Raw genomic sequence first — 15139 nt, forward strand, 5'->3', positions numbered from 1 at the left:
GATCCTTCAGCCTCCGTTGGGTCTTGAAATGAGTGCAACTCTAGCTGACAGCCTGACCAGAACCTGAGAAACCGGAGAGGGAACCACTCAGCTAACCATTACCAGATTCCTCACCCTTGGAAACTGAGAGATAATATTTACTGTTTTAAACTGCTCAATTTTGGAGTGAACTGTTACACCATTAATAACAGTAAGGCACTGAGTTCAACAAAAGATTTGGTTCCTGCTGGAGAATGGGAAAGTGGATGGGAATCAGACTAAGAAAACAGTTGATTATTCTAAGGAAGTTTACATCTTGCAAACAGATTGTCCTAATGAAGCCTCCAAAGACAAGATCAATGAGCTTAAATAAATAAACAAACAATAAAAAGACTTCCTGAAGTGGAGCCATGGCCAGTCTACAGCCCTTGTGTTCGGAAGGGGTTGCATTTTGAACTAGCTACTTAGCCGGAGTTGCACATGGGTACCATTTCTTCCCTTCAAAAGAATCTTTGCTGTGCTCAAAACAGACATCGGCTTCTCCTCCTGGACAATGTCTCCTCTGGCACTGGATGCCCAGCAGCAGCCTGACTAAACGTGTGTTCCTGGAGTTACTCCTCTTTAGAATTCACTGTTATCTAAGCATTCTTTGCAAGGCCAAGGTCTTTAAGTGAATAAGCAAAGCACCTGTACCTCCTGCACGCCAGCTGTTTTTAACAGGGCACCTGAGTGCCTCCACACAGCCACAGCCGGGGCAGGCCTTCCCTGCACTCCCTGCACAGCACCGGGTGTGCCTCTGCAGTGCTCTTTCCCGTTCTCACCAGCTCCCTCGTTCCCACCACCAAAGCAATGCTGAGCTGGTTTTCAGTCCTCACCTCTGCCTCTGCTTCCTGGTCCCACAGTCACTTCCATGTTTGAAATGAAAATAAGTTCCACTACTTGAAGCGACATGAGCCACACCACAGGGACGGTTCCAAATTCCCAGACACTCGTTTTCTTTCTTGATGTCAGGAACAGTGTCTGTGCTAGCCCTCTACCACTCTTCTACCATTCCTGGGTTTCTAGCTGGCACATTATCCCAGCATCCCCGATTCTAATCTAAAAGTGCTAAGCCTCTTTCTGTAGACAATTGCATGAAACAACACAATCAGTCCTACATTTTCCAAGGCCCCAGCTTTTCTCCTTGGTTGATTATAAACAAGGGTGGCCAAGCCGTAGGCCAGTTACTTGCAGCCCTTTCACTGTTCTCCCAAATGCTGTAACCCCCTCCTCCAACATGTCAGTCTTTAACGCCTGTGTACTATGGCCCTTTCTGCTGGGGCCACAGGGAAAAACCGAAATCAGGAAAGTCAAGTGCTTGCCATTAATGATACTTCCCAAGCCTGGGTGGAAAAGGGGCCAGAGAAGTAACATCCGTGTGCACACGCACTTGCTCTCTGCCCACCCCGGTTCTCCTCTGCCCCACACAGGAAGGATCACGCGCTGCATCCTCAAAGACCCCTGATATTTGTTAAAAGAAGAAAGAAATAAAAACAGAGCCTTACAGCCTCCTTGACCAGCTTTCTGCTGGATTCGATCACCGCTTCTGTCAACGTAAACTCGGTTTTAATCATCTCCAGCACATTGATGGCTGACTCCAGGGGTGTGAGCTCAGCTTCCATATCAAAGGAGCAGTCTAGGACAAAGCACAGTTCTCATTTCAAGCTCTTCTCTAAGGAGCAGGAAAGCGATGTCCAAACACATGAGTGTACACTTAGGGGCAGGGAGCATGCCACTATAGCAAGATCTGAATTCCACTTGCTGACACACCCGGGCTTCCAGACCCGGTCAGAGTGCCCAAACTCAGGCCAACGGATTTAAAACGTGCTCATCTTTCAGGATTTTTCGAGGCACGTAAAAAAGGTATTTTTAACACGTGCATTTGCCTCTCAGATTCAGGATACACACATCCTCCTCAGACACAAATGGCCAGAAACTTCAGCCAGTTTGCCAAACAGCTGTCAAGTTCAATTCGGAGAGGGGGCGGGAAACGTGCTCACACGCTGAAAAAACATCACTACGGGGGAGAGACTAAGTCTCTTTGGACAGCAACAAAGTTGGGCTAAGCAACTAACAGGTGGGAGGAAGAAAAGAAAAGGGAGAAAAAAAACCAACAACCCGCACACAGAAAAGCAGCCCACGGAACCTCCGGGCCCGGGAAAGCGAGCGAGCGCGCACGAGACCCCCGCGGTGCAAGCGGCCGCGCACTTTAACCCGGAACCCCTCCGTCCCGGATGTAAGTTTGAAAACAACAAAACCCGACGCAAGTACGCCCGCAGACGAGCACAAAAACAGCCATACCTAAATTCTCCCCTTCTTCAATGCGCGACAGACACTGCATAACCCGCAGCAACCGGGACACCGTGTGCTCCTTCCCCAGGGGCCTGACAAGCAGAGCTGGGAAAGAAGACAGCGTTGGCTCGGCGACCCCAGCCCCGACCCCGTCCCCACGACCCCCTCCCCGGCCTCCTTCCCGGGCCCGGCCCTCACCCTGCATAATGTCCCGGATCTGCCTGAAGTCCCCGTACCGGCTACCCCGAAAGGCCCGCAGCGCCTCGTGGAAGTAGAACTTGAGCACCCAGCGGTTGACCGCTTCTTCCAGCCGTGCTTCCCCCGCACCCCGATCCGCAGGACCCCCCAGCCCCGGCTCGTGGCGCCCCCGCCGAGCCCGCCCGCCGCTGCGGGACGCCCGCCGGCCCGCCCGCCCGCTGCCGTCGCTGCTCCCGCCTCCTCCCGCCATCGCGTCCGATCGCCGCGCGCCCTCCCCGCCCCCCCGGCTGGGCCGCTTCCTCGGCTGTGACGCCGCCGGGTCACGCACGACGCCCGGGCCGGAAGCAGGGCCCGCCGTCCCGGCTCCCGCGGCCATGATACGGACAGCGTTCCTAGCCGCCCGCGGGCTTCTGGGAGGGAAAGGACCGGAGGGCCCAGCCTCCGTCTCGGCCTCCGTAGTTCCCGGTCCGCTGGCCGCAAGGCCTGCTGGGACTTGCAGTCCGTGCCGCTCAGGTCGGCCGGGAAGTCCGCGGGGTTTGCAGTCTATGGCTCAGTGAATTGCGAATTTAATATGCATACTACTGTTCCGGAACTATGTATAAGATAACGGAAAATACGTGTATCTCGTTAAGCACTTGGGAAATTGCGGGCAGGAGCTCCATAGAAGAAGGTTTGTTAACTTTACTTTTTTTTTTTTTTTTAAGATTTTTATTTATTTATTTGACAGGTAGAGTTACAGACAGTGAGAGAGAGAGAGAGACAGAGAAAGGTCTTCCTTCCGTTGACTCACTCCCCAAATGGCCACCACGGCCGGCGCTGTGCCAATCCGAAGCCAGGTGCTTCTTGCCAGTCTCCCATGCAGGTGCAGGGCCCAAGCACTCGGGACATCCTCCACTGCCCTCCTGGGCCACAGCAGAGAGCTGGCCTGGAAGAGGAGCAACCAGGACTAGAACTGGCGCCCATATGGGATGCTAGCGCAGCAGGCGGAGGATTAACCTAGTGCGCCACCAGCTGGCCCCAACTTTACATTTTAACAAATAATTACAAAGCAGAGGCCAGTGTGCTCCCAGTCCGGGTCAAGCAACAGAATATGTCTTGCAATACCGGAAACCTCTGGAAATATAAAGTTTTTTTAAAATATTTGTTTATGTGCCTGCTTACTTACTTGAAAGGCACAGTGGCAGAGAGAGAGGTCGGTCCTTCTGCTGGTTCACTCCCCAAATGCCTGCATCAGCAGGGGATGGACCAGGCCCACGCCAGAAGCCAGGAGCTTCTTGCTCCCCCGTGGGTGGCAGGGGCCTAAGTACTCGGGGTGTATCGTCCACTGCTTTCCCAGGCTCATGGCGGGGAGCTGGACGGGGCCAGAGAACCGGAACTTGAACCAGCGCTCGGATACGGGGCGTCCAAATGGTGCCGTAACCCCCGCGCCGCAATGCCCACTCCATGTCATTGTTTAAATCATAAAATTATGCGCGTTATTGTAGAAGAATTAGAAAAAAATAAGCAAAAGGATCGCCCAGAGTCCCACATGAAAAAATTAGTTGTTTTATTTTTATAGTCTTCCAGTATCTTCTGTGTACCTATTGTGTGCCTGTGTTTGCAAAAATAGGATCGTACTAATTAACGCCTTTCCCCAGAGTTAACTTTTTTTAAAAAAAATATTTATTTTTTATTTATTTGAAAGGCAGAATGAGAGAGAAATGTATGTTGTATTTGCGGGTTCACTTCCCAAATGCCAGCAGCAGCCAGGGCTGGGCAACACTGGAACCAGGAGCCAGGAGCTCCATCCACGTCTCCCACATGGGTGGCAGGGACTCAGTTACTTCATCCATCATCTTCTGCCTCCCAGGCAAATTCGGAGGAGGCTGGATGGGAGCTGGAGGTGGGTCTCAGTCCCAGGCAGTGAGATATGGGATGTGGGCATCCAGGCGGCAACTTCACCCGCTGCTCCACAACACCCACCCTATTTTGAGATTATATTTAGTATTTTAAGTATTTAATAGCTACATGGCATTACAGTATATAGGCAAACCAACGTTTTCTTTATATAAACCCCTACGGTAAAATGTTTATGTTATTTAAAATTTTTGTTACTCTGGCCGGTGCCACGGCTCAATAGGCTAATCCTCCGCTTGCGGCGCTGGCACACCGGGTTCTAGTCCCAGTCATGGCGCCGGATTCTGTCCCGGTTGCTCCTCTTCCTGTCCAGCTCTCTGCTCTGGCCCAGGAGTGCAGTGGAGGATGGCCCAAGTTCTTGGGCCTGCACCTGCATGGGGGACCAGGGGAGGCACCTGGCTCTTGGCAGTGCGCCGGCAGCAGCAGCCACTGGGGGATGAACCAATGGAAGGAAGACCTTTCTCTCTCTGTCTCTCTCTCTCACTGTCCACTCTGCCTGTCAAAAAAATAAGTAAAATATAATTTTTGTTATTCTAGACAGCTTCAGTATTAAAAACATCCCTTTAACAATCTTCTGCACAGATTCATAACTATTTTCTTAGGATAATTTCTTTAAAGTGGAATTACTGAGGCAAAGTGTCCCGTACATTTGAAAAGAGGAGCTCATCAAACTGTGGCTTCTTGTATCATAAAGAGTCCCCCTAACACTCCACCAGGCTTAAGGAGGCTGAGAATAGCGACAGTAACTCCCCAGGGAATGCACTCCCTGGGCATCAACCACGTTAACCACCCAGTGAACCTGTTCCAGAACGATGAAGGCCCAGTTGCTCAGTTGGGATGGAAGCAGGTCTCCGCAGGAAGTTGCGTCTCAGCCCGAGGTTCACCTCTCTGTGAGCGGTCACCTGCTCAGGGTGAGATGGCAGCCAGCACAGTGGAGACCCCAGGTGACCTGTGACCCTTGTCACCAGAGGGCGGTGCCAGTGTTGGTGGGCAAAGCTTCACAGATTAGCCCCAAGGCTAACAGGTTGTGGCCCTGTCACAGCCTGAGCGCTCAGTCCCGCCGTGGCCTGAGCTCTCACTGCGTCTGTAAGACTCGTGGGTTGTGAGTTGCATGTATATATTTTTTTTTTTTGACAGGCAGAGTGGACAGTGAGAGAGAGAGACAGAGAGAGAAAGGTCTTCCTTTGCCGTTGGTTCACCCTCCAATGGCCGCCGCTGCAGCCGGCGCACCGCGCTGATCCGATGGCAGGAGCCAGGATCCAGGTGCTTTTCCTGGTCTCCCATGGGGTGCAGGGCCCAAGCACCTGGGCCATCCTCCACTGCACTCCCTGGCCATAGCAGAGAGCTGGCCTGGAAGAGGGGCAACCGGGACAGAATCCGGCGCCCCGACCGGGACTAGAACCCGGTGTGCCGGCGCCGCAAGGTGGAGGATTAGCCTATTGAGCCACAGCGCCGGCCTGAGTTGCATGTATATTTTGAAGTCCAGATCAGAAAGTCAGATCTGGGCTTCTGTTACAGAGTGGGTCACATTCTTAAGGGGAGAAAGGAATGTATTCCAAGTTCTTATCACAGCCAAACAAAGCAGTCTGTGCACCTGGTCATTTCTAAGCTAGAGGACACACAGAACACAGATCACAACCTGTGACCCCCTCACCCTTTTTCTTTTAGCCTTTTTTTTTTTGACAAGCAGAGTTAGATAGAGGGAGAAAGGTCTTCCTTCCATTGGTTCACCCCCCAAGTGGCTGTCATGGCCGGTGCGCTGCCAGGTGCTTCCTCCTGGTCTCCCATGGGGTGCAGGGCCCAAGCGCTTGGGCCATCCTCCACTGCCTTCCTGGGCTACAGCAGAGAGCTGGACTGGAAGAGGAGCAACTGGGACAGAATCCGGCACCCTAACCAGGATTAGAACCCGGGGTGCCAGCGCTGCGGCTCACTTGGCTAATCCTCCGCCTGCAGCGCCAGATTTTAAACAGTGCAGAGTCCTTAGCAGACTTGTGGAGTTGGAAGAGGCTGCCTGCTTGCCAGCCTCACATGTGCTCACGTGTGCCCACGTGTGCCCACGTGTGTTCCCACGACTGCTGTCACGCGCTTTCCACCTGCTCCCCTGTCTGCCTGGAAGCTTGTCTTGTCCTGCAGGACTCATCTGAGAATCATGTCACCCTTTCTTACTTTCTGGGCTCCCTTAAATCCCCCCTTAGCACCTGATTTTTTTTTTAACGTTTCCTAAAAGCATAGTCTCCACAGTTAGCTCCTTTTGGGGCAGGCACCCTGTCTGCTTGTTCATTCGACTTCCCAGAACCCAGCCCACGTAGAGATGCTGCATAAATGCCCTGAAATTAGAGGCATGGCCATAGTTTCTGCTCACACCAAAACAGGCTGGGGATGGGCATACCTGCCCCAAAGGAATGTGGCAGCGGGAGCAGCAGGGGGCTAATGGACATGAATTGATACCTGGAATATTTTGGGGAATTTGTGAATTTGCACGAGCATCTAAATGGGCCTGTTTCTGAAGATTTACAACACAGCTCTAATCCCTAAGTTAGACTACCAGACCAGATTCCTTTTCCCAAATCCTTAAGTTGATGTATAACCTTGCCTACGTGCCTGCTGGCTTGTAGACTAGCTGGTACCCACTAAATAAAAGTGGGAGCACATAGCTATCCAGTGGTGTGCTCTTAGAATGAACACTCCCGTGTCCTGTCTCCCCATTTGAAAAACCCTGCGAGCCCAGAGTCTGACAGATTTTCTCAGCTTGTACTGAACTGATGAAGGCAGGTGAGTGAACCTTCCATGCATGTTGAAAACTGGACCAATTACCTACCCGTCCAGGAGCTACATTTGCTGAAACAGGGGCCTTTGGGGGCTGCCTCTCATTTCCTCTGTGTTTGTGTCATAATCTCCTAGATACAACAGCAGCTGAGCACATGATATTAGACTATACAGGCTACCTGTGCTGAGCTCGTCTCTTTCTATTCTTTTTCTTCCAAATATTTACTTAATTATTTGAAAGGCATAAATAGAGAGGAGAGAGTAGAGGGAGACAGAAAGAGGGGGTGTCGGGGAGAGAGATCTTCCATCTGTTGGTTCACTCCCAAAATGACTGCAATGGCCAGGGCTGAGCCAGGAGCTTCTTCTGGGTCTCCCACGTGGGTGCACTTGGGCCATCTTCTACTGCTTTCCCAAACATATTAGCAGAGAGCTGGATCAGAAGTAGAGCAGCCAGTACTTGAACCAACACCCATATGGGATGCCCAAGCTGCAGGTGGAGGCTTAACCTTCTATTTTTTTTTTTTTAATTTTTGACAGGCAGAGTGGACAGTGAGAGAGAGACAGAGAGAAAGGTCTTCCTTTGCCATTGGTTCACCCTCCAATGGCCGACGCGGCCGGCGCACCACGCTGATCCGATGGCAGGAGCCAGGTACTTATCCTGGTCTCCCATGGGGTGCAGGGCCCAAGCACTTGGGCCATCCTCCACTGCACTCCCTGGCCACAGCAGAGAGCTGGCCTGGAAGAGGGGCAACCAGGACAGAATCCGGCGCCCCAACCGGGACTAGAACCCTGTGTGCCGGCGCCGCAAGGCGGAGGATTAGCCTAGTGAGCCACGGCACCGACAGGCTTAACCTTCTACATCACAGTGCCAGCCCCCCCAACCCCCACTTTCTGTTCTTGTAGACAACCCTGGAGGGGACTTCAAAATCCCGTCCGTCTTCCTTCTCCAGGTATTCATTCTTGTCCAATCCCCAGTTCCAAACCCACTTCCATCCCCGCCTGCTGGACATACTCCTGAACCTTCCTCCTGTAATTTCTTTGTGTTCTGGGATAGGTTTGCCACATTGGCCTTGGGGTCCCTGTGCCCCCGTCCCTCACTGGGTGCCTCTGTGTTCATGTCCTCTGCAGGCAGAGGAGTGACATCAGGAGCACAGCCAGAGGACTGGGTGGGCCCAGGAAGAGGGTGGGCACAAAGGTTTGAGTCACCTGCAAGTTTTGCTGAAGTCCCTGGAGTTCATTGCTAATACCTGGCAATGAGAGAAATTCCGGTCCTGGTTTGTGGACGCGTGTGCCTCCTGCTGGGAGGTCGGAGGATTACTCCAGCATCAGAGGTTGGCCTCTCAGCCCCACTGGACTGGCCCTGGAAAAGACCCGGTTTGTGGTCACTAAAAGACAACTCCGGAAGGCTGGTGGTGGTGTCACAGAGGATGTCAAGTCACATGCTCACCTTGACCTATTTAGATGTGAATCTTAATATCCTGGTCAGACAAAAATTGCTGTGTGTTGGAGTTTCCAGGATCAGAGCAGAGGCCACCAAGTTGGGCAGATCTTTGGAGATCATGGCTGCTCTGGGATCCCAGCTTGCTTCCCCTAACCAGGCACCAAATTCCCTGCCTTCAGATCTCTTTTACTCATTAGCTGTGTCACCTTGGGCAAGTTATTTAACCATTTCTATGCCTGGATTTTCTCCTCTGTCAAGCACAAGTAACAGAGGTAACTTTCGGGAATTGTATGAAAGTTAAAATGAATTACCATTCCCAGTGCCCTTAGAGCAGGCCTTGTTTTTTGTAAGGCCTCAATGTGTGTAAGATTGTTTCAAAAATATTTATTTTATTTATTTGAAAGTCAGAGTTATATATACAGAGAGACCTTCCATCCTCTGGTTCACTCCTCAAATGTCTGCAACAGCTGCAGCTGGGCCAGGCCAAAAGCAGGAACCAGGAGCTTCATCCAGGTCTTCCACATGGGTGCAGGGACCCAAGGACTTGGGCCATCCTCCACTGCTTTCCCAGGCACGTTAGTAGGGAGCTGCACTGGAAGCAGGGCAGCCAGGACTTGAACTGATGCCCATATAGGATTCTGGTATTGCAAGCGGCAGCTCAACCAGTTATGCCACAATCTGACACCAAGGTATTTTTATTAACTCACCCAGTATCTGCCTGAAAAGTACTTCTCTATTCAAAAATCTCATTTTTTCTTTTTTTTTAAGGTAAGGCACAACTTACACAAGTGCACAAATATTAAGTGTAGGCTTGGTGGGTTTTATGCTTATTTTTCAAAGTCCATCATCACATGGCTGTCTCATCGTTGTCCACATTATCTATTGCAAATACCCGACTGTCTATCCAAGGGAACCGCTTTAAGGAACTTGAGTTCTTCATGCTGTTCTCCTGAGCCCCAGCAGGAGGCAGTGTGTGCAAGGGAAAGGCTGCAGTCAGTGGGTTAAGGACGGGCTTATCTATCACTTGGGTAGAGATTTAAGCTCCAAGAGTCTTGCTTTCCCTGTATGCTAGAGAGGGTAGATCACACACACTCACACACACACATCAAAAAACAGACACAGTGAAATTGAAATGAGGCCTATCAATGATGCCTAACACATGCCAAACAAATTAGCAAGGTTTTAAATATTAATACTGCCCACTGTCAGAGAAGGTGGGCACTTTCAGGCAGTGCTGAGGGAAAAAAATCAATACAACTTTCCCAGAGATCAACTAAAAAAATTCAGCAAGAGTCATAAGAATTCCATTTTTTAAAGAAATTCATTCTGCAAGAAAAATAATAAGAGCATTAGGATTTAAATTTTTTCATTTCATTCAAACAGAGCTCCCATCTGTAGGTTCAGTGCCCAAATACCCACAGCAGTCAGGCCGGGCCAGGAGCCAGGAATTCAGTCAGTGTCTCCCATCTGAGTCACAGAGACCCAAGTACTTGAACCATCACCTGTTTCCTCTCGGGTCTGCTTTGGCAGGAAGATGAAACTGGGAGCCCAAGCCAGGAAGGGATCAGCCCAGCTCCAGCCATTGCAGCCATTTGGGAGTGAACCAGTGGATGGAAGACCCTTCTCTCTGTTTGACCTTTTCTCTGTCTGTAACTCTACCTCTCAAATAAATAAATAAATAAAATCTTTAGAAAAAAATCTGATAGTGAATTTTTTAAAAAAGATTTCTTTTTATTTATTTGAAAGGCAAGGTTACAGAGAGAGACCTTCCATGTGCTGGCTCACTCCCCAAATGGCTCAGGCTGAAGCCAGGAGCCAAAAGCTTCCTCTTAGTCTCCCACCTGGGTGCAGGGGCCCAAGCATCTGGGCCATCCTCCACTGGCTTCCCAGGCACACTAGCAGGGAACTGGATCAGAAGTGGAACAGCTGGGACTCGAACCTGAACCCACATGGGATGCCAGCATTGTAGATGGCGCCTTTACCCGCTACACCACAGCACTGGCCCCAATAATGAAATTATTAAATCAATCATGATGTGTTTAAAAGTATCCAGGAATTTTACTCTGTATTAACAGTTACATCACTCCCCTTAAAATAAATATGAGGGGTGCGACACTGTGGGATAGCAGGTAAAACTGCTCCCTGTGATGCCAGGATAACATATGGCAGTCAGTTCAAGTCTTGACTGTTCCACTTCCTATCCAGCTTCCTACTAATGTCCCGGGAAAGCAGCAGAGGGCTGCCCATGTGTTTGGGCCCCTGCCACCCATGCAGGAGACCTGGAAGAAACTCCTGGCTCCTGGCTTCAGCCTGGCCCAGCACTGGCCGTTGTGGCCATTTAGGGAGTGAACCAGCAGATGGAAGATCTCTCTCTCTCTCTCTCTCTCTCTCTCTCTCTCTAACTCTGCCTCTCAAATAAATAAATATTTAAAAAAATTCCTTTGGAAAACTTTTTTAAAAATAAATAAATATATGCCCAAAGATTATCAGATACTCAAGATGTATAATAAGAGGAGAAAAAAGATAGAAACATACAATGTGATCACAAATTTATGGAAGTAATGATCATATAAAATGTACTTTTGTTTATCATTTACTGTCCTAGGATGTCTTATATGCTTTATTTCTTTTAGTCTGCATGAAAATCTCACCCAAAAATAGTATTACTATGCTAGCTTTACAGATACAGGCTTGTCCAAGATATCATGATAGATATAGGTCTGAATCAGATTTTACATCCATATCTGATATTGGCCAAAATAAAATGACAAAAGATTAGGTTCATTTTTTTAAAGATTTATTTATTTACTTGAAAGGCAGAGTTAGAGACAGAGAGAGACAGAGAGGTCTTTCATCCACTGGTTCACTCCCCAGTTGGCCACAATGGCCAGAGCTGAGCTGATCCAAAGCCAGGAGCCAGGAGCTTCTTCCAGGTCTCCCATGTGGGTGCAGTGGCCCAAAGACTTGGACCATCTTCTACTGCTTTCCTAGGCCACAGCAGAGAGCTGTATCAGAAGTGGAGCAGCCAGGACTTGACTCAAACTGGCCTCTGTATGGATGCCGGCACTGCAGGCGGCAGCTTTATCCACTACACCACAGCACTGGCCCCTAGGTTCACTTTTTGTCTTTTATTGAGTTTCACACAAACAGAATCAAATACCAGGTACTCTTTGTGTCTGGCATTTTTGCATAACCATGTTTCTGAGATTCGTCTGTGACATTCCTGTTTACAGCTGAGTAGTGTCCCATTGTATGAAGGTCCAGTTTATTTATCCTGTCTCTTCTTGATAGATATGGGGGTTGTTGCCAGCTTGGCACATCTAGAAACAGAGCTTTTGGGGCTGGTGTCGTGGTGCAGCAGGTTGAGCTGCCACTTGCAACACCAGCATTCCGTATCAGAGTGCTGATTTGAGTCCCAGCTACTCTGCTCCCTATCCAGTTCTCTGCTAATGCACCTGGCAAAGCAGGAGAACATGGCTCAAGTGCCTGGAAACCAGGATGGAGTTCCCGGCTCATGACTTCAGCCTAGCCCAGAGCCAGCCGTTGTGGTCCTTTGGGGACTTAACCAGCAGATGGAAGATCTCCCTCTCTGTTGCTCTGGATTTCAAATGAAATAAATAAATGAATCTTGAAAAGAAAGAAGGCTGTTTTTGAGCACTCTAATTCACCTTAAAAAAAAAAAAAAGTAGGGTCAGGCATTTGCTGTAGCAGTTAAGACTTCACTTGGGAGTCTTAAATTGAAATAGCTGGGTAATGGCTCTGGCTCTGTTTGCTATTCCAGCATTCCTGCTACTATGCATTCTGGGAAGTCCCCAGATGATGGCTGAAGAACTTAGGTCCCTGTCACCTGTGTGGGAGACCTGGACTGGGTTCCTGGCTCCTGGCTTCAGCCTGGTACATACAGCCTTAGCTGTTGCAGATATTTGGCAAGTGAACCAGTGGATGGGAGGTTTCTCCCTGTCTTCCTACCTCTATCCGCCTTACAAATAAATGCAATAAATAATTTTTAAAGTAAGGTGAAAACTTTTGGATGTTGGCATTGAAATGTGCAAGGAGATATGCATTTTTAGGTGGTGTTTTCTTTAGTATGATAGATAACTTACACACAGACTCTTTTCCAGAGTAGTTGTAGTATTTAATCACTTACAATCGCCTTACTATTTACATATTATAATAATATTTCATATTACAACAATTTCATATTATATATTTAATATTACATACAATTTCATATTAAAACCATCTGGTGATCATATAATTGTAGTTATTGCTATTAGTAGGCTTGTTTAAGAAATTATTTCCTGAGGCTCGTGTTATGGCATAGTGGGTAAAGTGCTGGCTGTGATGCCAGCTTCCCAAATGGGCGCCAATTCAAGTCCCAGCTGCTTTATTTCCAATCCAACTCCCTGCTAATGGTTTGGGAAAAGCAGCAGAAGATGGCCCAAGTGTTTGAGTCCCTGCCACCCATATGGGAGACCTGGCTGAAGCTCTTAGCTTCAGCCTGGCCCAGCCTTGCCTGCTGCAGCCAGCTGCTGAGTGAACCAGCAGATGGAAGCTCTCTCTCGCTCTGTCTCTCCCTCTCTCTCTGTAACTCTGACTTTCAAATAAATAAATAAATCTTTAAAAAAGAAAGAAAGAAAGAAAGAAATTCAGCTGGCACCACAGCTCACGAGGCTAATCCTCCGCCTGCGGCACCAGCATACCGGGTTCTAGTCCCTGTCGGGGTGCCGGATTCTGTCCCGGTTGCTCTTCTTTCAGTCTAGCTCTCTGCTGTGGCCCAGGAGTGCAGTGGAGGATGGCCCAAGTGCTTGGGCCCTGCACCCCATGGGAGACCAGGAGAAGCACCTGGCTCCTGGCTTCAGATTGGTGCAGTGTGAGCCGTAACAGCCATTTGGGGAGTGAACCAACGGAAGAAAGCCCTTTCTCTCTGTCTCTCTCTCTCACTGTCCACTCTGCCTGTCAAAAAAAAAAAAAAAAGATAAAAAAAAATTCTTTCCTATTCAGAAGTCATGAAGGTATTTTCTACGTTGTGTTCTAAAAAGTTGTTGATTTTTGTCTTTCACATTTAAACCTTTTTTCTATCTGATTTTGTTTTTTAAGATTTATTTTATTTATTTGAAAGACAGAGTTACAGAAAGAAAGAGGTAGAGCCAGAAAGAGAGAGGTCTTCCATCTGCTGGTTCACTCCCCAAATGGCCGCAATGGCCAGAGCTGAGCTGATCCAAAGCCAGGAGCCAGGAGCTTCTTCCAGGTCTCCCACACGGGTGCAGGGGCCCAAGCACTTGGGCCATCTTCTACTACTTTCCCAGGCCATAGCAGAGAGCTGGATTGGAAGTAGAATAGCCAGGACTCGAACCGGTGCCCATATGGGACGCCAGTGCTGCAGGCCAGGGCTTTAACCCGCTGCACCACAATGCCGGCCCCTCTACCTGAATTTGTTGTTTGCAAATGGTATGGAATAGGATCTAGTTTCGTGTTTTTTTTTTTTTTTCCCCATATGGGTATCCATCTATTCCCACACCATTTATTAAAAATATCTCCTTTTCCTACTTTTATTATAAATTATGTGGCCACAGAGGCGGGGACCTGTTTTTGGAGATAGTTTTCCGACCTTGTTAAGTAATAGAGTGTGCAAACAAGAAAGGTTGACGGCTACTCTCCTGAGAACCTGTGGCCTCTGTATGGTTTGTCAGCTTCTCCGAGCTGCCTGCACCATGGGGAGAACCCGGTGGGATGGCTCAGTAAAGCAGCTGGATGTTCTGACATGGAGGCCTCGGGGAGCAGTGGCAGCAGCCGTTTTTTTCCTTTGCTGTTAATTTCAAGTGCCAGGGAGCACACCCCCTGGAGACAGAGACTGCCAGAGGACAAGTCCAGGGAACATGGCTTTTGGGTGGGTCACGAGTGATGGGGAACTCTGTGGGGATCTGTTAGATGTCCGTGGCACATTTCCCACGTGGATTTCATCCCCTTGTAGTTTGTGTGGCTTAGAAGGGCCCAGAGGGAAAGGACTGTGCCCTGCCCCCCATGCCGGCTGGCAGGGAAGATCGAGTAGTGTTGCTGGCCGCGGGTTAGACACAGAAACCTGTCACCAAGTCCAGGGCTGGGCCTTTTTAAAATTCCTGCCGCTGCAGTGCTGCAGGATTCCAGAGTTTCACCCACACTCTGCTCCCTCCCCAAACCCCAGCCAGGGCCGACGTGTTGCCATCAAACTCACCCACTCACCCGAAGCACCGCCACCCATGGGTGGTGAAATGCCTGCCACGCCCGCAGCACAACCTTGCCTCTGGGACAAAGAGCACAGGGTCTCGCACTCAGCAGACACTGTTGATAACCATCAGGTGAGTAACCAGTGAGTAACCACATTAAGATTAGGCTACAGGAGCACATTCCCATCTGCTGCCGTGTAGCCAGAATTGGACAGGGGGTGTGGCCGTGCCCGGTCTTGCATTGCTGAGGGAGCTCCCACTGAAGGGATTCTGGGCCCTCCCCCGCCTGCTGAGTTAGAATGGAGAGGGGTGTACAAAGGTA

General features: G+C 49.6%; 2 protein-coding genes across 3 annotated transcripts in view; one reads left to right on the forward strand and one right to left on the reverse strand.

Moving 5' to 3' along the window:
* Positions 1–2899, reverse strand: part of TERF2 (telomeric repeat binding factor 2) — a 33448-nt gene extending 30549 nt beyond the window's left edge. For both annotated transcript variants that reach the window (XM_008257547.4, XM_002711661.4), the window contains exons 1-3: positions 2509–2899; positions 2320–2415; positions 1524–1654 (exon numbers count right to left, since the gene is read on the reverse strand). In XM_008257547.4, the coding sequence (XP_008255769.2) occupies positions 1524–1654; positions 2320–2415; positions 2509–2884 (603 nt within the window). In that variant the 5' untranslated portion in view covers positions 2885–2899. The remainder of the gene's footprint in view (positions 1–1523; positions 1655–2319; positions 2416–2508) is intronic.
* Positions 1–15139, forward strand: part of NIP7 (nucleolar pre-rRNA processing protein NIP7) — a 71392-nt gene that overhangs the window by 42109 nt on the left and 14144 nt on the right. The gene's annotated exons all lie outside the window — the stretch shown is intronic.

This window comes from Oryctolagus cuniculus, chromosome 18 (genome assembly GCF_964237555.1).
Source record: "Oryctolagus cuniculus chromosome 18, mOryCun1.1, whole genome shotgun sequence".
Lineage (NCBI taxonomy): Eukaryota > Metazoa > Chordata > Mammalia > Lagomorpha > Leporidae > Oryctolagus > Oryctolagus cuniculus.